This window comes from Triturus cristatus, chromosome 7 (genome assembly GCF_964204655.1).
Source record: "Triturus cristatus chromosome 7, aTriCri1.1, whole genome shotgun sequence".
In the NCBI taxonomy this organism is placed as follows: domain Eukaryota; kingdom Metazoa; phylum Chordata; class Amphibia; order Caudata; family Salamandridae; genus Triturus; species Triturus cristatus.
The window spans coordinates 40,302,765-40,328,377 of record NC_140590.1 but is presented as its reverse complement, the minus strand read 5'-3'; the positions used below and the strand labels follow the sequence as shown (position 1 = coordinate 40,328,377).

General features: G+C 51.1%; 1 protein-coding gene across 3 annotated transcripts in view; it reads left to right on the top strand.

Annotated features, from left to right (window-relative positions):
- LOC146808758 (cornifelin homolog) overlaps positions 1-25,613 on the top strand; it is a 120,901-nt gene that overhangs the window by 7,409 nt on the left and 87,879 nt on the right. The window contains exon 2 of one of the 3 annotated variants that reach the window (XM_085615572.1): positions 24,412-24,682. The exons of the other annotated variants lie outside the window; for them this stretch is intronic. Coding sequence (XP_085471698.1) covers positions 24,538-24,682 — 145 coding nt within the window. The 5' untranslated portion in view covers positions 24,412-24,537. The remainder of the gene's footprint in view (positions 1-24,411; positions 24,683-25,613) is intronic. 3 annotated transcript variants of the gene reach the window in all.

Genomic DNA, 25,613 nt, shown 5'->3' with positions numbered 1-25,613 from the left:
CTAAAAGTACAAAATTTGCAGGTCTTGCAGGTTTTCAAAACACATACATTAAAAGGCATTGTCATTTGCAATGCCAATAGCTCAAACTCTTGTAAATGCGAGACCCATTGCACTGCAAATGCCTGTTAATGCTAGTGCTGAGTCAAGTAACCAGCAGAACAATCCCTCAGAAGGGGGCCCCTGAACTGACACTTGGGCAGGGGAAGGGGAAAGCTACAAATATCAAAGACCCAAACCCAGTGCCTGCACCTGATAATAAGTACAGAACGAAGAACAGAAAAACTACAGATTTCTGTCTGCAAGGGAACCCCAAAACAGTGTGCATAAGGGGAAGAACCAACCAAACATTGCTAAACAACGAATGAAAATAAAGTTAATATAGTAGGGCTTATATTTCAAGTTTATTTTATTCTTTTTAGGTCTCGCCTGAGCCAGCACATGCGCTGTTCTGGCGAGACATTTAGTTACTGGGCTTCAAAAAGCCGACCACATCTTTTTGTGAGGCATAGAGCGTGCAGTTACGCGCACAAGCGCGTGCTACTCGCTCTGCCTCTCTGTTTTGCTCACGCTTCAACTCTCCTCTCCCTCCCACACCACAGAGCGCGTCTCTCGGCCGCGCGTCTTTTTGTTGCTTGTTATTTTCTCCTGCCTGTGTCGTTGGCAGTTGTTCAGCTTCGGTGCCATCTCTGCTCCCAGCTGCTCGTGCCATAAGTAAGTGTTCAGCTTCACCGCACAGCTCTCCTCACAGTTCACTTAATCTCCCTGTGGCCCCCTCCCGCACGTCATTTTTAGTGTATTTACAATAATTGGTGGGGTGATTTATGTCACAGTACTTTAATTAGTGGAGTGACTGATGATCTAAAGGGCCGCCTCGGGTCAGACTCAGTTTTCTTGATTACAGTAAACCGTCTAATTGTACTAAAGTGAGCTTGTATTTCAGATCGGAGGATGTGGGTGATCAAGTCCCACAGCTCACAGATTGGCGCTGTAGTGAGATGTCGACACTTGCGCGCTGTGGCATGAAAGTCTGTTTCTCCACTCTCTGTGGTTTGGTAAACTCCTACACAATCTTATCTTTCTATAGTTGGATGAGAAATGTGATATCCAGGGTGCATGGCACACAAGTTTCGCTCGGGCTTCCCATTCTTCTAATGGTCCTGGTTAAAGATGGCAAGGCTCAATTTAGCTGGCTACTCCTGATGTCAGTCTAGCCTCCCATACTAGCGCAATCCCCCTTCAATGTGCTGGAGCACCCCCTCATCCTGACAAGCACTTACCTGTCTGTGTCCCCCCCCATCTTCGCTACCATTCCCGCTGTGTGGAGACCTATCTTCAGCGTCTCTCGCTGGGGTTTGGACGCTGGTGAAGGGAGAACATGGGGGCTGAATCTCAGCAAAATATCTGACACAAGAACATTTAGGGCCCCATTAGGATGGCGGGTGGATCGCACCCGCCGGCCCGGCAGTGGTCACCGCCGGCCCAGCAGGGGCGATCCGCCTGCCATCCATGCTGCAAAGACCCCCCGCCATATTACGATGGCTGGGGGGTCCGCGGCGAACGGAAAGACCGCTTTTCCGCCCGGTCGACAAGTTGACCGGGCGGAAAAGTGTTCAATATGGTGGCGGTGTCTGTTAGACACCGCCAGCCATATTACAATGGGGCGGAAACATGCCTTTCTGTGGCAGCATTGCCGCCACGGAAAGGCATGCAGAGTTTACTTGCGGGCGCCTGTTGTGGGCCCCCAGGGACTCTGGGGTGTGGGGGGTACACATGGGGGGTACCTATGGTACCCCCCTGCATTTCAATGTACAACGTGGAAGGCACCGCGCGGTGCCTGTCAGATTGTGCATTGAAAGGCACAACCTGCCTTTGTGGCATTGGGGTGGGCGGTGCTTTCAGCACCGCCCGCCGCAATGTTTCAAATGCGCGATACACCCGCCAGTGTGGTGGGCGCATCCTAATAGAGGGTGCGGGACCGCCGCTAGCATTGTGGGCGGTCCCGATTCCTGGGGGTATGGCGTGTAGACAAAGTCCGCCCGCCATACTAATGACCCCCTAAGTTTTTATTACTCCATGGTAAATGTCTCACAAAGTTCCCAGGAACAAGTACTTGTGCCCCATTCTTGAGGTATATGTTAGTTTCCAAGGTAATACAATGCGTCCATAACTGTGATAATTAATGTATATTTAAGGGCTCTGGTTGTATATATGGGTTGCTTCTGATAATAATTCACCCCTAAATAGTAGATCTGATAAAGATCTGCTCTGCGCCACTATGGCTATTTCCCTGCTTCCTTCGTGTTGTTCAGCAATAGGACCCCTTTTTCCCTTTCTGTTGCATTCGTATTTGCATTTACACCACAGCAGACCAGTATTCTTGGGCAGTGTACCACTGAGACCGTCGCCCCTTTATGGATCAGCACTGCCACACTTTTCTGTCGTGCTAGGACCGCTGCAACTCTTTCCTGTGATTTGCACTTCTGTGGCCATTCTCCGAGGGCTGTGTACCCCTACATTGCTGCAGCCTCCTCCTTTGCAACACCTCAACGCTATCCTTTTCTTGTGCATTACTGCAGATTTTCTCCTCATACTCAGAAGCCCTTGCTTTTATTCTTTGCACCACTGCAGCCATTGTCCAGTACTTCAGTGGGCCACTTTTCTCTGGCCTTGCGCAAATGATATTTATTCCTTTTCATATAGCACTTCATGCCCCATATCTGCCGCCTCTAACAGCTGTAACCAGGACCATTCTCTACCAGGCAGAACCTCCTTGATCGCCTGTTACACCAGAGAGTGGTCCTTGGATTAGACCTTTAGGTGCAGTTCTTGGCAGTGTGTTTGAAGGCAGAGCGGCGGTCATCACACCCCCATTCCACATCAACATTCACTCACACAGGCAGATCATTCAAGGTCAGCAGGGCATGTCACTATATACGACTCTTTTTGACACCGTAGCATTCTAGAGGCCAAAGACTTAGTAAAGTGGGGATTCGGGATGCCCAGCTCCTTCCCCTGGGGTGGAGTTAATTCCTGAAATTCACTTGTCATTCCGGTTGTGCTTTGATATCTGTTCTATTCAAGCATACGGGCCAGAGACAACGGCCAACACATGGTGCATCTTGAGAAAAGTATTTACTTTGGTTACAGTTTGGTACTTGCTGTGCACCTCTTACCATAAACCGCGATGGGCTCCGTGTTCACCAGTTCAAGACCAACTGACCCACCCGTTAGCAACGCAACATACCGAGGCCCGGATGCCTGAAAACATCATATATTCCACAGAAGACCAGAGAGACACACAGACCTAGACCACAAATGGAGATGTGCAGAGACCACAAAACAAAACGCTCTTCCCTCCTTAAATAACACACCTAATTATCCTAGTAATTTACTTACCATGTTTTAAATCAAGTGCTATTATTCACAAGTAAAATATGCTTAACTATAAACATGCACGTATAACATAACCACATTTACGTTGTATTGCATTTATCCCAGGATAATGTGCTGTATGGCTAAAGACTTCTAAGGTCTAAAAGGCGAGACATGTTGGCTATGCCAATGCTTGTTTTAGATATATGTATCAAAATCGAGATTTAAAAATAAATAAAAAGACATGTAATAAATACTACAATCAATATAGAACAGTTATATTGGTCATACCCAGGCGCAACAATCACCCCAGACATACTAACAACCAAATCATATGACCTCACTCACACAACCAATTGCTCAATGGCAATCCACTGGATACAGAGACAATAGTCTCCTGCAGAAGTCATTGTAGCTGTTTCTCATACTTTTAAGCCTCAGTAGCTTTTCGATCCTGCTCTTCTCCGGGTCGCCACCTTCCTAACTTGTAGGTCTAAACTTGTCTCACAATGGTATGTTCTTTTGAGGCTTCATACGAACCTTAAGAAAAAGGCACAGATACATCATGATAGTGGACAGTAGACGTTGTGTTAAGTGGACACCAGCGCCGACGCTCGTTTCAGTGGACACCCCAGAGGTGGGTCGCACCTTCTTCAGGACGCAGAAACACAGGATAAACAGAGGCTATAGGCACCTGGGGAACCTGTACTGGTCTCAGTTCCCGCACAGGAACTTGACGTGAGACTCACACATCTGCGTCTCCGTTCTGGAATATGCCACTTCCTCATACAGTTTAGAAATAGGGGGTCCTTAAAAGGCCTTCTAGGGTAAAAAGGACAAGAGAGTCGGAAAGCCTTGGGTCCGGAATAAGGGTGGTCCTAAAATAAAGAATCCCAAATGATTGCAATGGCTAGAGGAAGTGGTGACCCTTCTTGTCGTTTTCGCCATCCGGAAATATTCCAAAGTTGTCCCGGAAGGAGCCCAGAGCTGCTGCCACCCAGGAGGCGGCATCTAAGGGTCATGGTGGCCGCATGTGGCCTGCGGGCCAACTTTGAGTATCACTGGTCGAGCTGCCAAAGGCTAATATTTGGAGGTGGGTGCGGATACAGGATCGGTAGGTTCTACGAGAGGACTAGGTTGTCGGGGTGGAGGGGGGCATGTAAAGAGCACTCACAAATGTCAAACTGTGCTGTGGATTCATGAAAGTACTGTTGCCTTGGTCTTTTCAAGTTGCTTTTAGCTTGAGATGGACCACTGTTGTATGAATAATATTCAGGGGCCGATTCCGATCCGGGTCGGAAGGGCACCGAACGCGATCTGGCCGGAAAAACTACAAGCCGTACGTGTGTTTTCCGCCCGACTCGTACAGCTGTACGAGCGAGCCAGTACGATGCGAGCTACATGAAATTCACCGACTGAGTCATTTCCGGGTCCGAACCGCTCCGTATGTCTTGGTCGTAAGCTAACCGTGGCGTGCAATGGATGCGATTCACTCGTCGGACAGCCTGTGCAAGCCGGAGTGTCCGGCTCGCAAAAGCTCCCGGAGTCGGACTTCGGGGGTCCGTGTCGGACCCCCCGACACCCGCAGCCGTACGACTCGCACGCAGGGGGAGACCCACACACAGGTATGTACGGCGCAGATGGCACCGACGCGTACCACTGTAGGGGGCGCACTTGTTCGAGACGTACCCATTCAGTCAATGGGAGCGCATGTACGCGTCGTACAACTGGCTCCCATTGACTTCTATGGGAGTCAGACCGAACCGAGTCCGACAGCATACGTGCGCATCGTACTCGCTCGGTCGGACTGTAGGGGTCCGGCTCGGTCGGAAAACACTCCGGATCCGACTCGGTCGGAGTGCTTTCCGACCCGGATCGGAATCGGCCCCTTAGTGTTTAATTTGAGCAGTGGATTTAAGTGCTCGCACAGGCACTTCATTCTCAACACGGGCACTAATGACAGTCCACCACATGGTGGCGCAGTCTATCTAATTTTAAGCTGAGCATAACAACAGTGTTTAATAATTTAATATACATTAAAAATGATCAACACCTGCAGTCCATGCCATTCTTATAAATTTGGGGTTGGAATGGTGCACAGACAGAATATCGAGTTCTGAATATCGAAGTGCCAGAATATCGACTGCAAGAATATTGTTGACCAGAATATCGGCTTGAAGGTAAGAAATATCGTATTCTGTAATATCGAAGTCAGTAATATCGTTTGTAAAAATATCTTTGTTAATAATATCGATATTTATATTAGTGCTCTGTATTTTCTTATGTATGTTAAAAGTATGTGATCTATTTTTGTGTGTAAGTATAGCTGTTTTTTTAATGTATGTGTGAAATTTTTAGAAGTGATTAATTTTGGGGTCGATTCCGATCCTGTATTTTTTTTCCCGTACGTCTCGTATCCGTATTTTTTTCCGTACGAATCGTACAAGTGACGTCCGACCCGTGAAGTACGATCCGTACGGGAAAAAGTACATACGGATCGGCCCGATTCGTACGAATCGTAGCGGGAAAAGTTGTACGAGACGGACCCGGACACTTCTCCGTACAAATCGTAAAAATGAAGTCCGACCGTACTAGTACGATCCAGACCGGCTTTCCAATTTACGATTCGTACGGAAAACGTCCTGTACACAGGGAATGACTTTGCCCGCTACGAAGTGAAGTTTGTACGCACCATACCCCCAGCGCGAATGTATGGTGCGTACCCCCAGTGCGTAGGTACGCACCGTACCCCCAGCATGAAGGTATGCACCGTACCCCCAGCGCGAATGTACGGTGCATACCCCCAGTGCGAATGTACGGTGCGTACCCCCAGCGCGTAGGTACGCACCGTACCCCCAGCGCATAGGTACGCACCGTACCCCCAGCGCGAATGTACGGTGCGCACCCCCAGTGCGAATGTACGGTGCGTACCCCCAGCACGTAGGTACGCACCGTACCCCCAGCACAAATGTACAGTGCGACCCCCAGCGCGAATGTACGGTGCGTACCCCCAGTGCGAATGTACGGTGCGTACCCCCAACATTGCGTATATACGGCGGATGTTGCGGGTACGCACCGTACATACGCGATGTTGGGGGTACGCATCGTACATACGCGATGTTGGGGGTACGCACCGTACATAAGCAATGTTGGGGGTACGCACCGTACATACGCGATGTTGGGGGTACGCACCGTGCATAAGCAATAAGGTGTCCGCAACGAACATTGCAATGTCCGTGTACGCACCGTACATCCACAACAGGTGTGTGGCTGTACGACTCGTACCCCTGTACGCACTGAACCACGACACTGTAAAACAGCACAAGGAGGGCCTATTCGACTCGCACAACACCACAAAACACATCTACAATGCACAAAAAAAATGGAAAGGACTGACCTGGACACATCCAAACAGGCAAACAGAGGGCCAAACTCACAACCACCCCATATAACACACCCACCAAAAATTCAAACTGAGCCCCACCCACAAATGGACCAATAAAAAGGGCCCACACACACAAACCATGAGCCTTTGCAACAGACTCACTGCAGCTACAGAGCACACGCAAACAACTGCACCCATCCACCTTAACATATACACCTTCACACACCCTCCTTCACACATACCCCCTCTCCACATTGAGACCCACACCGTCACATTCAGACCCACACACCCACAACCATCCACACCCTCACCCCACACCATGCCCACAGACAAGAATCCAAAGTTCACAAGGGAGGAGCTGGAGATCCTTGTCAATGAAGTCATCAGAGTCGAGCCACAGCTGTTTGGAACATTGGTCAGACAGACCAGCATAGCTGAAAAATCACGCCTGTGGCAGAGGATCGTCGATAGGGTGAATGCTGTTGCACCCATCAGAAGGACCAGGACCGAATGCCAAGCCAGGTGGTTCGATCTGCCGAGGGCGGTCATGAGAAAAATGAATGAAGACCACGCCCAGAGCAACATCACTGGAGGAGGTGCGCCCCGCAGACCAGTACATTACCATCCCTCGGAGGAGGACGTGATGGCCATGCTTCCGCCGGTGGGAGTACATGGACTTCAAGGACTTCCAGAGCCTGGTGAGTACATAAACAACTTACGTAACATGGGGGTAATGGCCTCCACAACCTAACTACACAAAATGCACGCAACTACCCCTAAGCCCTCACCGGCCGGAACCACAGTCAAAAACTACGCTAATGCCAATAACATGTGTTTGCCCCATTGAGAAAGCAAGGCCATGCTATGTCCCATGCTACATGAAGCACCAACCCAAGAATGGATGCCCGGTATGCTGGGAGGGTGGGTGTCATAAAACGCATGTTTGAATTCAAAATCAGACACAATTGCCCTCATCCCATATGGCCCAGCTACATACCCATGCACCATGCGCAATGCACAGGGATTGGGAAAGTACTGACAAGATAGCTCACACTCGGCACTGGTGTAGGCAGCACAAGGCCCTCCTGTGACCAGTGCAAACACAAACACCAAGACAACAAGGTCAGATAGCTAGGACAGGAAATCACACTCACTGTCATGGCAGCATGCTCCATGGGGGGACAGCTACATCACCTGGGAGCTCCAGTGCCAAATCACACTACACCCACCAGCAGGCCCTGTCACACACAGCCCTTACACAAGCAGACACCACCAGGACAGGCAATGGATTTACCCACTGTCACAATGGACATGTAACACAACAAGACCAATACATAGCCAAAGAAGCACCCAAGCCACAAATCGACATGTCAAAGATTCATGAGAACATATCAATCTGTCACCCGCAACATACCCATACACAAGTGAACATTGAGGAGAATGCTAGGCACATACAACTACCTGGAGGAACAGTGCCAACTTGATTGTGTATGAAACATGCATGTTGCATGAAACAGCATTACCATTGTCTGTCTCTCACACACAGGGCAACGTGATGAACATCCCCCCAACAATGGGGGTGAAGAATCACAGTCACAGGCTCGGGAGGAACCTGATCCCACCGGCAGCGATGCCTCTCAACACTCCGCGGATGACCCCGACCGACCTGGACCCTCTGGTGTCCAAGCCCCTGCAGAACCTGGTTCAGGAACATCTGTGCCAACCACCACCCCCATTCCTGTCACATCCCAGGAGACACCGAGGAGCCCTGCCCGCAGTGAACAACAGAGCCAGTCTGACCAGGAGCGACAAGGTGCGGCGGGCACCCAGGAGGAGACAGACAACACCGCAACTGCCATCCCTCAGGGGTCCCGTCGACCCGATGTGCCCACAACGGCAGGCTAGGCTCGTGTGGGCAGGGGTGTTGGGGGTGGAGGCAGGCGAAGGCGAGAACCTGACCAGCCAGCTGAAGGGACCGGTATGTCACACATCCACAACATCATGGAGGCATTCCGGCGTGACACCACGGAGATCAGCCAGGTAGTGGTGACCCTCACAGAGATCAAAAACCAGTATGCCGAGCAACACGCCAGTCAACAACACCAAGGACGGATGGAGGCAAGACTAGCTGAGCTCCTGGCGGTGCAAAGGGACATAAGCCATTCACTCCGTTGGATCGCCGACAACATGGGCAACCCTCCCTGTGCCACCAAGCGCAGACCAGCACCAGCCACAGGAAGGGAGGAGGATTCGTCCGACGGAGCGTCCCAAGCATCGTCAAGGCCTGCATCTGAGGATCCCCCCAGGAAGGTTGGTCGTCCACGGAAAAGACCGTGAGAGGCAGCGACCCATCCACATCTCCCAGGTCACCTGGCCTGGCACCTGGCCTTCATGTGCGACAGCATCACCTCATTGACTGACATCATCTGCCACATGGACTTGCTGGTCACAAACTGACCAATGATCCCAAACACTATGGGCTGGACTCTGATGACTTCAAATGCCAAGGATCCCATCTCCCCCTGTGAACTTTGGATTCTATGGTCCCTGCATTGCCCCTTTTTCTGTGCACAAATCACGCCCCAGAGCTAGAAATTAAAAAATTAAGAATTGAAATTTCATTTAGCATGAGTCCACAACATACTTGTGGGGATATGTGGAAGTATGCCTGAGTGTGAAACTAACTCAAGCCATCCATACACTTGGATCTGACTCCGGTCGAGGACACACATGGGTCACAATGTATCATAAAATACAGACATGGAGCCCAATACTCACCCGTGATGGCCTCAAGCTGCTGAGGGGTGGCTTGCTATATTGCTCAGACAGACCAATTTGGAAGAGTTACATGAAGGTGTAGAGGTCATGGGTCATGTTGATGTGCCCGGGGAGGGAGTACCAGGTCTGTTTTGCGAGGTGGGAGAACTATCTCCTGCATGCAGATTTTATGTGGATGTGATGAATGTTGGCCAGGGCAAGGTGGGCTGCATGGAGTTGGGCCAACAGGGTGTTGGCTGACACACATCCAAGGTTGGTTTGGGTCTGGGGTTGTGGACTGCCTCCTGAGTATGGTCCTGAGTGAGGAGTCTGAAGGTGATCCTGCAGCACACAGTGAGCCATTGTACCTCTCTCAGGTGGACGGTGATGAGGCTGGGGCGGGGGATGTTGCAGATGAGGTGTGTGGATGCACCCTGGATGTGGATAAGTTCTCCTGCATTTTTGCTGTTGTCCTCCGTAGAGGCCGGTGCTGTAGCTGAGCCGGCTGGGGTCCTGGACCAGGGGGACAGTCTGTCTTGCCTTGGAGTGCATCTATCTGTGGGTCATTTGCAGCATGTCGAGGGTGTTGCAGCTTGAGGTACAGATGGTGGTGAGTTGCATGTTAATTGTGAGCGATGGGTCCATGATGAACACCAGCTTGCGTGCGTGGCTACTGGGTGCTGGTGCGGTGCACAGACCAGTGGGACACAAGGAGTTGACCCAGCCATAAGGGGACAATCCTCAGATGATGACCTCTGTCCTGTCCAAGTCCAGCCTCAGGTGGCTGATGTTCAGCCATTCATCAACGGATCTCATGCCTTCTTGAAGTTTGGATGAGGCAATGGCTGACTCTTTGGTGAGTGTGAGGAGCAGCTGGGTGTCAATGGCATACGAGATGATGGTGAGGTTGTGTGCGCATGCGATGGTGGAGAGGGGGGTCATGGAGACATTGAAGATCGCCACGCTGAGAGAAGAGCCCTGTGGCATGGGCCAGATGACCCCAGTGTACTACATGTTGCAGGGTGGAGGCAGACTCCCTGGGCCTTGCTGGTGAGCTACTTTCTGATTTAATCCTGGGCCCTCCTCTGGATGCCAGTGTTGGAGATGTGTGAGCTGACAGTGTGGTAGCACATGGTGTAGAATGGCGTTGAGAGGTCAAGGGTGGTGGCCTCACCATTGTTGAGCAGGGCAAAGTAGTCGTTGGTGGTGGCAATGATGACGGTTGCAGTGGTGTGATTACTGTGGGAGACGGTCTGGTGCCGGTTGGCTGGAGCTGGTTGCATGGAGGAAATTGGTCAGTTGCTTGTTGAGTGTCTTCCTGATGACATTTGCTGGGTAGGGAAGCAGGGTGATGTTCCAGGAGATCCTGCGGTACTGCCGTCCGTTGTTTAAGAAGGGCCTGGGGCTCTGCATGCCTCCTGCACCCATGGAATGTGGCAAACTCAAAGGAGACATTCATTACGCGCTGGACGTGGGCTTCAAGGATGGGGAATGATGTGGTTGAGATGTTGTGTGGGAAGGGGCCTGATGGAGAGCCAGAGTGGATGGTACACATGAGCCAGGTGGTGTACTTGCTGCTGACGGGAGTCCAGGACCTGAGGGGGGTTTGTCCAGCGGATAATAGTGCTGTCTGCCTTTGTGTGCCAAGGCTGTTGTGTATGGCCATGAGCTTGCAGTGGTACAAAGTTGCAAGGGATGGGGTCTGCCTTGCAAGGGTGGGGTGTCTTGGATGGAGATCTGCTGTCAGTTCACTCACAATGCTGATGAGCTCCTTGATGTTGTGTGTTTGGGTGTCTCTGCACTATCTGAAGTATCTCCACTTGTCCTTGCTGATGATATGGTGAGGGCTGTGTGTGGTGTTTTCCAGGGCTGTAAGGAAAATGATGGCTCTTTGTGTTGCAAGGTTTGCACAAGAATCCGGCTAGGTCGGTAGGAGTCCAGTAGGTCTGCCTTGTCCCAGGTGCCTTAACTGTTGTTGTGCTTCACAGGAAAGTCTGTCAATGTGTCAAGATTGTTGGATCAGTTGCTGATCCAGTGCGTGAGTTTGCAGGGTGTGGCGGTGGTGTTGTTTTGAGTGTGCCACACAGCTTGTCTGTGACGACTTACATCAAGCATCTTTGGGGGATCGGTAGCGGGGTGTGTGGCACTGTGTTGCTTGTTGGAGACATGGATTCAAATGTTGATGGACCAATGATGGATGGTGGTGTGGTTCCCCTCCAGCAAGAAGTTACTGGCCCCCAGCCACATGTAGCCTGTGGAGGTGAGGGCTTGCGTGCAGATGTACATGTTGATGGCTTAGCGGAATTGTGGATGTAGGCCTGCAGATCTGTAGATGAGTGTTACTCCGAGGGTTGTCAGGGAGTTGCTGCGAACCCGGATTTGTGACTCTGAGGGTGTACTTGTGAATGAATAGCAATTCAGCCCCCGGGATTGGTGTTGGCGTCCCTGCGGGTGATCTTGTATCCGTCTGAGATGGCAATGAAGACGTCATGTGCTGAGGATGCTTTTGACAAGGTTACTGTCATGAAGGTGATGTGTGGGGCTGTAGTGTTGAGGAGGTAACAGAGTCCAATGGCGTGCTGGTGGATGGAGCGGGTGTGGAGTAGGAGGCACATTACCTGGTTGTTCTGACAGGGTCTGGTAGGCTGGGCAGCGCTGTGTAGGCAGTTGGAGTCGCACACTCAGCATGCAAATGTGTCGTGTGTGTGCTTAGGGGTTGCCTGATGGCAGGAGGATGATTGTCACGAGGACATTGCTTGGAGAGTGGCTGCAGCATGAGCCTGTTGTGTGACGGGGGTCATGCAAAGACTTGAGGGTCGTGCACTGTGCATGTTGCAGGCGCAGACGGTCCTGCCTTTGGCATGTCGCTGGGGCTACAGTGGCACAGAAAAGCTGCTGGCTGCATTTAGAATGGGTGGAGGGGGAAGGGAGGAGCATTTGGGAGGCGTGTGGGTTGCAGAATCAGGGCACTCAGAGTGGCGGCGCCACAGGTGAGGCAGCAGCAGGCGGAAGGGGTTAGAAATTATGCAAAAATCAACACACAAAGACAAGGAGGTCTGCAAGGCACAGTGCAACAGGTGTATGTCAAGGAAGGAGTGTCAGGTCACCCATGGGTCACTCCCAGAAAATGTATGATCAATCACCATAAATTACAGCCACTGTATCAGGCAACAAAATGCGGAGATGCGCAAAGGAGACACACCATCAGCAGGCATTCACATCCCGTTGTGGGGAGCAACCTGCACAAATACATACACAACCAGGTGCTTCATGCACAATAGGGATCATTAGCCATAAAGCACTGCATGCATGTTGCCAAAGTACACATACACTCATATGCTCTATCTTTGTCAATTATGCCATAGATGACGCATGCAAACTGGTAATCTGCAGTGACAGAGATGAGGCACTTTGGATTGTGCTGAACACCTTTATTCCACATACACACACAAAGGGATATGCATCCATATTAACAGACTCACAGGTCAGTTGACAGAACATGTGGGACATACGCTGGACCCCCCCTTCACAACACGGATGATGTCAATCCCAATGAACTGGCACACAAGGTAAGGGGATGAGTAAAACACATCCTGCTGCACATGGAGAGGCTGCAATTCCCCATAGAGCATGTTGTTTGGATGTCCCCCACTATGTCCACCCGTAGCATCTGCAATGTTTCAGAGGCAAGGTTCACACACATTGATGCCTTCATCAGACGCCACACTCCACTACAGATGAGTGTCAAGAAGGCTGACTATCATGTCATGGGAGTGATGCTACATGTTATATGCTCCATGGTGAGAAGACATGTATGCATGGTACCACAACATGCACAGAAGCAGTCACCACACATTCCCAACCTGTACCACCACCAAAAAGCCTTGCTGCAATACTTACCCAAACTGACATTTCCATATGTCCGTGCATGGAATGCTGATTCAGCACACGTTGCAATCCTCACGAGGAATAGCAGGAGGACAACGATGACACGAGCAGACAACAGGCATAAAATACCTGGGAATGACAGACACACGAGAAGTCACCTACAGCAATTCTCACCGCACACATGGAAATTTACAAAACATGAACAATGTTGGACACATGTAAATTGCAAATCAAGTCTCTCCGCAAAACTGTGTTGCATGACATCATCACTCGAGTGACACATCAGAACACACATCCAAGTCACTTTGCATTCAGTCAGCTGGACACACACATTGCAACACATGCCACTCAATGCTACAAGCTTGCACACTCTTATGAGAAGAAGTTGCGTATGAGCTGACTCCGGATATCATCCCCCTTCTCCTCATCACTAGCCTCGTGACCAAGCCCTTGATCCTCCACGGGTGGATGCTCCTACTCATCCGGATCCAGGATTAGTGGCACTGCCTTCTCAACTGCCATGTTGTGCAGCATGCAGCACACGATGAAGATTTGGAAGACCTTCTCCGGGGCATAAGGAAGGGACCCGCCTGTCTTGTCCGGGCACCGGAACCGGCTCTTCAGGAGTCCAAACGTCCTCTCAATCACTCGCCTGTTCTGCCCGTGTGCATTGTTGTACCGGTGATCTGCAGCTGTTCTTGGGTTGCGGAGAGGTCTCATCAGCCATGGCATGTTGGTATAGCCAGAGTCCCCTACATGGAATCATCATGTAAATAAATAGGTCAGGAGATGCCGTAAGAGACAAAGATACCGCAACACATAGGACAAAAAGACTATACCCACCAACAAGACATGCTCATTCGTTGTGCAGCCGCAGCATCATTTGTGGCACCCTGCTACGCCTCATGATGTAGGCATCGTGTGCTGATCCTGGAAAACGTGCTCAGACATGGGAAATCAGCATGTTAGCAAGACACACCACAAGGGCATTTATCGAGTGGTAATGTTTGTGGTTGCGATAGGCTTGTTCCTGTGCCTATGGTGGTTCAAAAGCCACATGTGTACCATCAATGGACCCAATGACATGGGGCATCCCACCCAGGGTATAGAAATCACCCTTGACATCTGTCAACCCCTCTGGAGTAGGAAATTTGATGAATTCATCAAGGTGCTCCAATATGGCTGCCAAAACAACACGCAGGACACGGCTGAACATAGTCTGTGACATTCCACCCACATCAGCTATGGTCAATTGAAACGTACCTGTGGCAAAAAAATGTAAGGCTGTCATCACCTTCATCTTGGGGGTCAGCGCAGTAGGATACCTGTGTTGCGGTTGGAGGTGTGGTGCCAGCTTGTTTGTCAAGTCCTCAATCAACTGTTGAGTGAATCTGTAACGACGGATGCAGGCACTTTCCCTCATGGCAGCCAAGTCTGGCATTAGTCTTGGGACAGGTGGTGCCCTGAAAAACATAGTTTTGAAGAATGAAGATTGAGAGTCGGCCAACATCAATGTCAATAAACATAGCACATGCTACACTGCTAATACACATCAGGTAACTATGGAGTCGGGTGTGTGCAATACGTCCAGGACACAGATGCCAGCTTGCTGGCACTCCTACAAAAAGCCTGATACACCTGTTGATTGTCAAGTCTACATGACATGCCCTGAAATGATTTGGGGGCCTGTCTGAGTGAAGAGCCACAGATATGACCGGAGTGACACACAACCACATAGCTGCATTTGAAGGATGTCATCTCATCCAGACAGCTGACTGCAAGGCACACACACAGGTCACATGGAATGTCAAATGTACATGTCAAACACAGTGCGATGAAGGTGTACATGTGACAAAACAAAGACACAGCCATTGAGACAACAAACACATGCATGACTGAAAATATATGATGTCTGATGCACACAGACCCTACAGCCCTGGGAATCCACATGTGGCATGGTGTGCGTAGATGTGTTACATGCCAATCTCCACACAGACCCCTGTTGGATGCACCAACAGCAGATGCCGTTGACGGGACACTGACATCAAGCTCATGGGAACACATGACACACACCTGACATAGTCCCAAAGGGGCATGCTGATCGTGACAGGTCAGTTGATAAAGTGTCCCTGTCCCTGGCATCAGGAGACAGGTGCGGGTGTTGATGACTGTGCCACCCACTGCTGCTGTGCATGACACAGTTGGACTACAGACACACATGTGGCAAGTGTCAAGGTGATGTATGCCACATCGTGCCCCTTCACACATGACATGTGTCCACAGGTCAGAACACATCAATTGTGCAACTAGATGAGATGACCTGTGCAATATCACTGGCTAACACACCTAGGGCCTGCACATGAAAGTATGCAATGACAAGTACTTGATGGACATCCATGTGCGACTCGTAGCCCTCCATTCCTGGCATGTGTACGCCTGTATTACCATTGTAAGCATGTGAAATGCGTACCCGTACGTGTACGCACTAGTAGTACACGTATGTGTACGACTAGTGCGTACCCATAAGGGGATCGCAACAGTAGTACACATACGTGTACTACTGTTGTACACGTACGTGTACAACTAGTGCGTACACGTACGTGTACTACCAGTGCGTACACGTACGTGTACTACCTTAGTACACGTACGTGTACGCACTGGTAGTACACGTACGTGTACGCACTAGTTGTACAAGTACGTGTAGTAAGGTAGTACACGTACGTGTACGCACTAGTCGATTTCGATCTCAGTCGGAAGGGCACCGTATCGGGTTCGGCCGCAAAAACTACGAGCCGTACGCGTGTTTTCCGGCCAACTCGTACAGCTGTACAAGCGAGCAAGTACGATGCGAGCTACATGAAATTCACCGACCGAGTCGTTTCCGGGTCCGAACCGCTCCATGCGTCCCGGTCGGAAGCTAACCGTGGTGTGCAATGGATGCAATTTACAACCGAGCCAGTACGATGCATGCGTTGGACAGCCTGTGTGAGCCGGAGTGCCCGGCTCGCAAAAGCTCCCGGAGTCGGACTTTAGGGGTCTGCGTCAGACCCCCTGACAACCGCAGCCCTACGACTCGGACACAGGCATGTACGGTGCGGATGGCACCGACGCGTACCCACTGTAGGGGGTGAACTTGTTCGAGACGTACCCATTCAGTCAATGGGAGCCCATGTATGCGTCGTACGACCGGCTCCCATTGACCTCTATGAGAGTCCGACCGAACCGAGTCCGACAGCATACGTGCGCATCGTACTCGCTCGATCGGACTGTAGGGGTCCGGCTCGGTCGGAAAACACTCCGGATCCGACTCGGTCGGAGTGCTTTCCGGCCGCAAAACGAACCGACCGACACGGACCCGGACCGAATACCGACCGACACAGACCAGCGCCATACAACCCGTGCAGTACGATGCAACGCGAGTGAATTACAACCGACATGTACGGGGAATACAAGCCGTACGACCGAGCCGGAGGGAAAATAGTAATCCGGCCGGAAAACTGACGCGATTTTCACCGACCGACACGAACCCGGAATCAACCCGACCGACCCGTACCCATGATGTACGATTAGTGCAGTACGATGCAATGCGTGTAAAACCAGACCGACTCGAACGGAGACCAAGCCGCACGACCGACACGCACAGACAACCCGGCACACAAGCAATAGAGACCGCCGCGAACGACGCCTACCAAACACAGAAGACAGGCAGCGTGAACGAGGCGGAGAAGCCCGCACGAGACAACAGCAGCGTCCATTTCCGTCACATGAACGTCTCCTACATGCCTACAAAACACAAAGGAAAAAACACAAAAAAAGGACCAAACAAGCAATGACTAAGCCAATAAATACCCAACACAAATGAATTGGACAAAGACACACCCACAACTACAACTATATAAAGGACTACAATCACTACCATCATCCCTTGCAAACAGGAGACACAGCCAGCAGCAAACACTAGTACACAGCAACCACAGACACACTCACAACTCACCCATCACAGAACTCACACATCATCAGCACCTCATACAAAAGCACACACACATACACACAGCAAAACCAACACCAAACCAACATCACCTGCACCCTCGCACACACATCCCTCACCACCACCACCCATCACCATGCCTCCAAAGAAGAATCCAAAGTTCACAGACAGTGAGTTAGAAGTACTGGTAGACGAGATCATCAGAGTAGAGCCACATTTGTTTGGTACATTGGTTCAAAGGACCCCCATCTCGCAGAAAACCAAGATGTGGGCGAGGATTGTGGACAAGGTGAACGCACAAGCACCAACGTTGCGCACAAAGGACGATATCCAGAACAGGTGGTATGACGTGCGCAGGAGGGTCAAGAAACTCATCGAGAAAGATCACGGCTTGAGTCAGCGCACCGGCGGTGGCCCTCCTGCCAAACCAGTCTACTTCAGGACCTGGGAGGAGAAGGTGCGGGACATCCTACCACCAGAGAGCGTCCATGGCCTAACAGACATCCCAGAGACTGGTGAGTACACAAACAACAAACCCAAGATTGTGTGGCAAGGGGACAGTGAAACCATGCACCCCAAGCAAACCTACACTAACCAATAGATAATCAACCCAAGATGTGTATGCCAGTCACACAAACACAATACCTGCCATCTCATAGTGACTGGGGACTGTGTCATGACATGCACCAACCTACAAACAAATAGAGCAAGCCACTGGCACTGAGCCAAATACATCCAGCAAGACAGTTTGCCACCACAAACACACCACCTCACAGTGCAGCTGACTGTCAGGAAGGAATCGTGGGGATGCAGGTGAAGTGAGTGTAGCCACAAGCATGATGGGGCCTGTAGTCACAGATAATGCTCCCCCTCCTGATTGGCCCATCAAGACCTCTCTGAAACATGCCCACATCACAGGGAGTGGAAAATGACTGACAAGATGGCTGACACTGGGTCCTGCTGTGGGGAGCACAAGGCCCTGCTAGGGCATGTGCGCAAATCAGAAGCAGGACACCACTGACTGACATCCTGAAAGACAACTTGAACGCCCTACAATGGAAGCACGTGTCATGATGGGAAGGAGGACTGACAGCCCTGACCATACTAATCAGCATGGGGAGACACCCCCCCCAACACAAACTCCACACAACTCACCGGGTACAATGCTTTGACACACACCTCAGTGAAATATCAGCAAAAGATCCCCCGTACTGGCTGCTGCTGTGTGAAGCACAGGGGCTCAGTTGGGACTCGTAGCCAAACAAACACCAGGATTCCACAGTCAGCCATCTTGCCATTGTTGTCACACACCCTCACAGGGAAGCAGAGTCAAGAGGGAGGAAGCATGGGCATGCTGGGAAGAGGGGTGTAGCCAAGAGTATGATGGGACTCGCAGTCACAGACAACCTACACCCACCCACATAGCCCAGCAAGATCAACCTGAACCATACTCGCCTCACAGGGAGTGGGAAGGGACCGACAAGATGTCTGACACTGGGCTCTGTTGTGGGGAGCACAAGGCCATGCTGGCAAATGGCCAACAACAAGATCAAACTCTGTCCGTGACAAGCTGGGAAAAAGCAGTGTACAAGCAGGCATCTGTTATAAAAGTAGAAAATGTCATGTTTGTGAACCAACGATGCATGCAGAAACATAAATCACATTGTGTGTCTCTTTCAAACACAGGTTGTGCTGGGCACCCACTGACAAATGACGAGGATACCCAGTCCCAGACTCTGATGGACACTGAGCTCTCTGGTCTGACCCTCTCACTGTCCTCTTCGGATGACGACGACCAACCTGGCCCCTCCGGTGTGAGCCATCATACAGCACCAGCAGCAGCAACATCTGCCCCCCCCTGTACCCACGCCTCCACCATCTGGACACCGACAGGGCACCCCCGCCAACACGGACAGACCAAGGACAATCAACACCCACAGCACAGGGACACAGGACCCCCCGGAAGCTACAGCCAACACTACCAGCAACACCACCCAAGGGGTCCCAGGGTCACCTGTGCATACCGCTGCTGGTCCTGCCCGTGTGGAGAGGGGTGCTGGGAGGGGTGGGAGGCACAGGGCACGCCTTGCAGAGGGGTCTGTACTGCATGATGACCCCCAACTGGCACGCATCATAGATGCGTACCAGGATAGCACCGGAGGATTTGGCCAGGTAGTGTGGATCCTCAAGGACATGCAACATGAGCACGTCGCCCACCATGCCCGCATGGAGGCAAAGTGGGATGCCCTTACTGAGGTGCATCGGGACATACTACAATGCCTCCGACAGATCAACACTAACCTGTCCCCACCCCCCTGTGTGCCCACAACATCTGTCGCAACACCATCGGCCAGCGCCACAGGGAGGGAGTAGGACTCTGGCGGAGAGTCCCCTGCACCGCAGAGGCCTGCATATGAGGATCACCCCCCCCCCCCCCGGAAGAAGAGGGGTCATCCGAAGAAGGGCATGTGAGAGGCAGATGGCCCAGCACATCCCCCAGGACCTCTAAACCTGTTCTGGACAATGTTCTTTGTGCGCAACCCGTTCACCTTGTCCAATCGCACACATCTCGCCCACATGACATGGAGGGTTCATGTTGGGCCAATGTATCAGATGACTATGGACTTTACTCTGGACATTTCATCTACCAGCACTTCCAACTCAAATGTGAACTTTGGATTCCCAAACCACTGTACAGCATCCAACAGCCTGTGCACCTCACTCACACATGTTTGTAAATAAACTCACTAGTACACCATACTTGCCTCTGTTGTGATTCAAACTTGTCATGTTCAGGGCGAAGTCGATCTGCTACACAACACAGTGCATGCCAAATACTGCAACAATGTGACCAACGTAAGGTCAGTCATGGGGATGTGACACATGTGAGGGAGACACACCACTATGGCAACACAAAACATACTCACCATGGCCATGTGACTCATCACACACAATGATGTTGACCTGAAACACATTGGCATGCACAGACACAACACCAAGCACAGTCAGTGGTATCAAGTCCACAGGTGAGGTAAGCAGATATCACTCAGATGTGGGAAGACAAACAACGCACATAACAAAGCGTAGCACAGGATCATTACACACCAGCAACACGTTTATTCCACAATAGTTGCACGGTAATTCTACTTAACAGTGGACACACACTCACAGTATTTTAGAGGGATGTGTGGTACATCAGTTGATGGAAATTCTCAACTTCCACACTGGTGTTGGCTTCTGGGTGTTGGGGGTCAGTATTGACCGCACAACAGGCAAAGGACCCTGGGAAGGACAGACAAGATACACAGACGAACAGGAGAGAAATGCAATACACATGCACAAAACATGTTGCAAAACACCTACACAAACACTAGTTAGCAGTACTACCCTATTGTGGAGTACACACCACCTGAATGGACACATCACAGCACGCATCCAGTCAAGTGGCACACAGACACACTCAGACAGCAACAGAGCTGGCTCAACACATTCCTGGCTACCTCCATACATTCACATAACAACCCTGGAAACTCACTTTCAGGTGAAGAAGTTGTTGATGAGCTGGGAGCGGACGTCACCATCATCTTCATCATCACTGGCATCCTGGCCCAGGCCGGGATCCTCCACAGGTGACAGACGTTGGTCGTCGTTATCCTCATCCAGGATGAGAGGCACCTCCTTCCGCACCACCATGTTGTGTAGCATGCAGCAGACCAATATTATTTAGCACACCTTTGCAGGCTCATATGGGAGGGCCCCTCCGGTCTTGTCCAGGCAGCGAAAGCGGCTTTTCAGGAGGCCGAATGTCCGCTTAATCACCCTCCTGCTCCGACCATGTGCCTCATTGTAGCGCATCTCGGCTGGTGTCACAGGGTTCCTGAGGGATGTCAGCAACCACGGCATGTTGGGGTATCCGGAGTCACCTACACATACAAAAATAAACAAGTAGATGAGTTTGGTAGGAGTGTGGAATACAACAATGACAAACACACACAATGAGAAACAGTCAGTACAGACCGACAAGCCAGGCACGCTGAGCTGGCATCTGTGACATCAGTGTTGCAATGTGACTACTCCTCATTATGTGGGCATCATGCGCCGAACCAGGGAACCGTGCACACACATGTGTGATCAACATGTCAGCAAGACAGACCACCAGAGCATTGATCGAATGGTAGTGCTTCCTGTTACGGTATGCCTGCTCATGTACCTGTGGTGGTATCAGGGCAACATGTGTCCCGTCAATGGATCCAATGACGTTTGGCATCCTCCCCAGTGTATAAAAGGCATCCTTAATTTCAGGAAGTTCATCTTGGCTCGGGAACTTGATATACAGGTCGAGGAATTGCAACATCCCCTCCAAGACATCGCGTAGCACCCGACTAAACATCGTTTGCGACATACCACCAGCAGTAGCCACAGTGTACTGGAAGGTACCAGTAGCAAAGAAGTGCAGGGCTGCCATCACCTTCACCTCTGGGGTCAGTGCTGTAGGGTATGTCCGGCCAGGTAGCAGATGTGGCGCCAACTGCTCCGCCAACTCCTCAATCAGTGGCCTGGTGAAGCGGTACCGTCTGATGCTGTCGCGTTCCTGCATGGTTGCAAGGTCTGGGAACGGACGATGCACAGCTGGTGCCCTGCAGTACAGAGATGCACAAAGGAAGATTGTCAGTACATCCCCCCATGTGGCCATGACCACGATCACTCTCACATGCTAGTTCATGACATTACACAATGTACTGAGGTGTGTGCTGTTGGTCATGGACACATATGTCACCTACAAGACCACCACCTCACATCTCAATTCCACAGGTCCACGTGAGTCCCATGTAGTGTCATGGGCTAATCATCTGGCCATGTCACCCAACCTATGTGCTGCTGCAACGTTAAAAAAAACCACCCCAGTGACTAATGAGGACTCATGTCTCCCAGGCATCACAGATCTTTGCCATGCAGAAACCCAGGCTCCCTGTATTGCCACATCAATACAGCAATGGACATGGCGTAGAACGTACACACCACAAGGCAAGCGTAAGTCCCACAGGTAGTGGCCACTGTTGTCCATGCCGGCCCTACATGTATGTCTCTTAGACACACACCCCATCAAGGTTGATGCATATACCACATGGATGTGGAGACTGTCACCCATTGGTAACAAGGGATCAGACACATCTGAGACACAACATGCACACAGACTGTGGGTGCACATCAGTATTGGGGCTACAGGTCTCACTGTGACGTACATGCCATCACCCCCAGGACTCAGGGTGTATGTGACATGCCCCAAACATATCCAACCTGACACTGTGGCCTTCACTCATGCCAATTACTGTACAATTGCACATCACAGTGCTAATGTGCACAACACACAAAGGACTCTCCCCCCATGTACAAGATAACAGCCTGGGAGTGGCTGCACAAAGTGCCAGACAAAAAAACAGCTGTGGCCCCCTCAAACACTCAGGGAATGTAGCCTCACATGCCATGGGACACTGTGTGGCCAATGCTATAGTGTGGCAGGTGTGTGCAAGTGGCCATGGCCAGTATATGTGTGTTGCATCCGTCTAATAGTCACACTAATGAGGTCCGACGCGGGTGACAATGCGTACGCATTGCACGGGTCATGTCCGAGCCGTGCGTATGCCTTGTCATTGAATGCAATGCGGTCCGACGCGGGTGACAATGCGTATGCATTGTACGGGTTATGTCCGAGCCATGCGTACGCCTTGTCATTGAATGCAATGAGGTCCGACGCGGGTGACAATGCGTACGCATTGCCCGGGTCATGTCCGAGCCGTGCGTACGCCTTGTCATCGAATGCAATGCGGTCCGACGCGGGTGACAATGCGTACACATTGCATGGGTCATGTCCGAGCCGTGCGTACGCTTTGTCATTGAATGCAATGAGATCCGACGCGGGTGACAATGCGTACGCATTGCACGGGTCATGTCCGAGCCGTGCGTACACCTTGTCATTGAATGCAATGAGGTCCGATGCGGGTGACAATGCGTACGCATTGCACGGGTCATGTCCGAGCCGTGCGTGCACCTTGTCATTGAATGCAATGCGGTCCAACGCGGGTGACAATGCTTACGCATTGCACGGGTCATGTCCGAGCCGTGCGTACGCCTTGGCCATTGAATCGTATGGAGACGGGTGCATGTGTACATTCAAAATACGCGTTGTACAATCAGTTGAACGAGCCGAGCGCACCCATTGGCTCAGGACTGTCATGGAGACGGATGCGGATTCAAAACTTGTACGAGTTGTGCACTGAAAATTCAGTTGGATGCCTACAACAATGTTGCAATTTCAAGTGTTCCATGAAGGTGAAGATTTGAACGATGCGGAAGGCGTGTACGAGTCGTACTTATAATTGGATTGGCCAGATTCATAGAATGCAACCGTGTTGGGCCTATCACTTTGGACACATGGCACAGAGTCTGCCTCTGCAGCACAGATATAAGGCTGGCTGGACCCCAGGGAGCTCACTTGCCTGCACTACATGCTACTGGACCACATCCCTGCTACCACTGCTGCTGTCTATGCATCCTCTGGCTCCTGCTATGGCCCGTACACTGGAGAGGGCCCCAGCCTTCACTGAGGAGGAGAACAAAGCCCTGCTGGACGGGCTCCTTCCAGAGTACAGAAAGCTCTATGGGACACGAGGGGAGCAGGTGAGTGTGCTGTCCACTGCCTTCCTAATTAAGCATGTTGTCTGACTAGCAGTACTAGCAGTGTGTACAGCAGTGGCAAGCATTATCACTGACTACTTTCATCCCCCAAAGTGTGTAGGGACATGTACTGAATATTTTTCCTGCTGCTAAAGTGCATTTTTGCCAGCTTAAACTATCCATGCATTGTTAACATGTCAGACATGCATGTGAATTTTCATTCCCCAGGGTTGCACTACCTGTGTAATTATTTTCCCTTTGTGATGATGACATGTATATCTAATTGTGTGCTGCACAAATATGGGGCATGTGTGTTAATGTACTTTTCACTTTGTCCTCCTCACAGGTTGATGCCCACCAGAAGCAGGAGATATGGCTGACCATCGCCTGGGCTGTTCGTTCTGTGGGGGTCTATAAGCACCGCATCCGCAAATTCCAGAAGAGGTGGCAGGACCTTCGGGGCTGGACCCGGATGATAGCTAGAGTCCAGCTGAAACTGTCACCTCCACGCAGGAGGGGCGGACACCGGACCCTGACTCCCCACATGCTCCGGATACTGGCGGTGGTCTTCCCGGAACTGGATAGGCAGCTGAAGGCCAGGCAGCAGCAGGAAGGGGGTAAGTCCATGCCTGATCTGTGTACTATGTCTGACATGCAAATAGCAGTCTTTTGTCCGGGTCACACTTCCACATTACGTAGGTCTTGTAGTCCCCAAATCAGGTCCCCCATCTGTGTGATGCACCCTCCTCATCTGTTCCACAGGTGTGGCCCCTACAGTCTTTGGATTGTGTCACTATGGCACTGTGTCCCTGCAGTCAGCTATGTATCAGGTACCAGTCAGCATCAGTTCCCGTGACTCTGTTGTGTGTGTCATGGGTGGGTCAATTGTATACACAATGCCTGAGATCTGACATGTGAACTGTGTGTGCCCTTGAGATGTGTACCAATTGCTGGTCTGACTCGCAACATGTTTCTAGGGTATTCAACACAAAACCATGCAGCAGGGTACTCCACTTTTTGGGCATCAGGAGTAGGTATGGCAAGTATGCCACAATTGCTTAGCCACCTGACTACTGTCCGGGGCAAAACACTGTTTCACTTAGTCCTGCCCAGTCCTGCCTCCTCAAGAGCATTCAGAAACGCTCTGTAATCCCACTCCTGTGTGTGAAATTGCAGGTTGTGCTTCGTGACATGTGCCCTCAGGTGTGTGCCTCTGTGTCATTAGGGTGTGGCTTGTTGCTACGCACAACTGGGGTGTCCATGATACTGAGGGTCAGCATGACATCTGCAATGTGACTGTGGGAGACAAGACCTGTGTGACATAGAGGTGTGTGAGCATCTGACAGCGCACAATGGTGTATGCAACTCTGTCCCTCATGCAGCTGGGTTATATGCATGGCAGACTGTGATGTGTTAATGTACATGGATTCGTGTTTGCTGAGACTCATATGTCTGATTTTCAAGATGTGGGGTCTTCTGGTTCCTGGATATGTTGTTTGCATGGGATGGGCAAGTGCGCCGGTCATCTGCAGAGTCAGATTTGCCCCT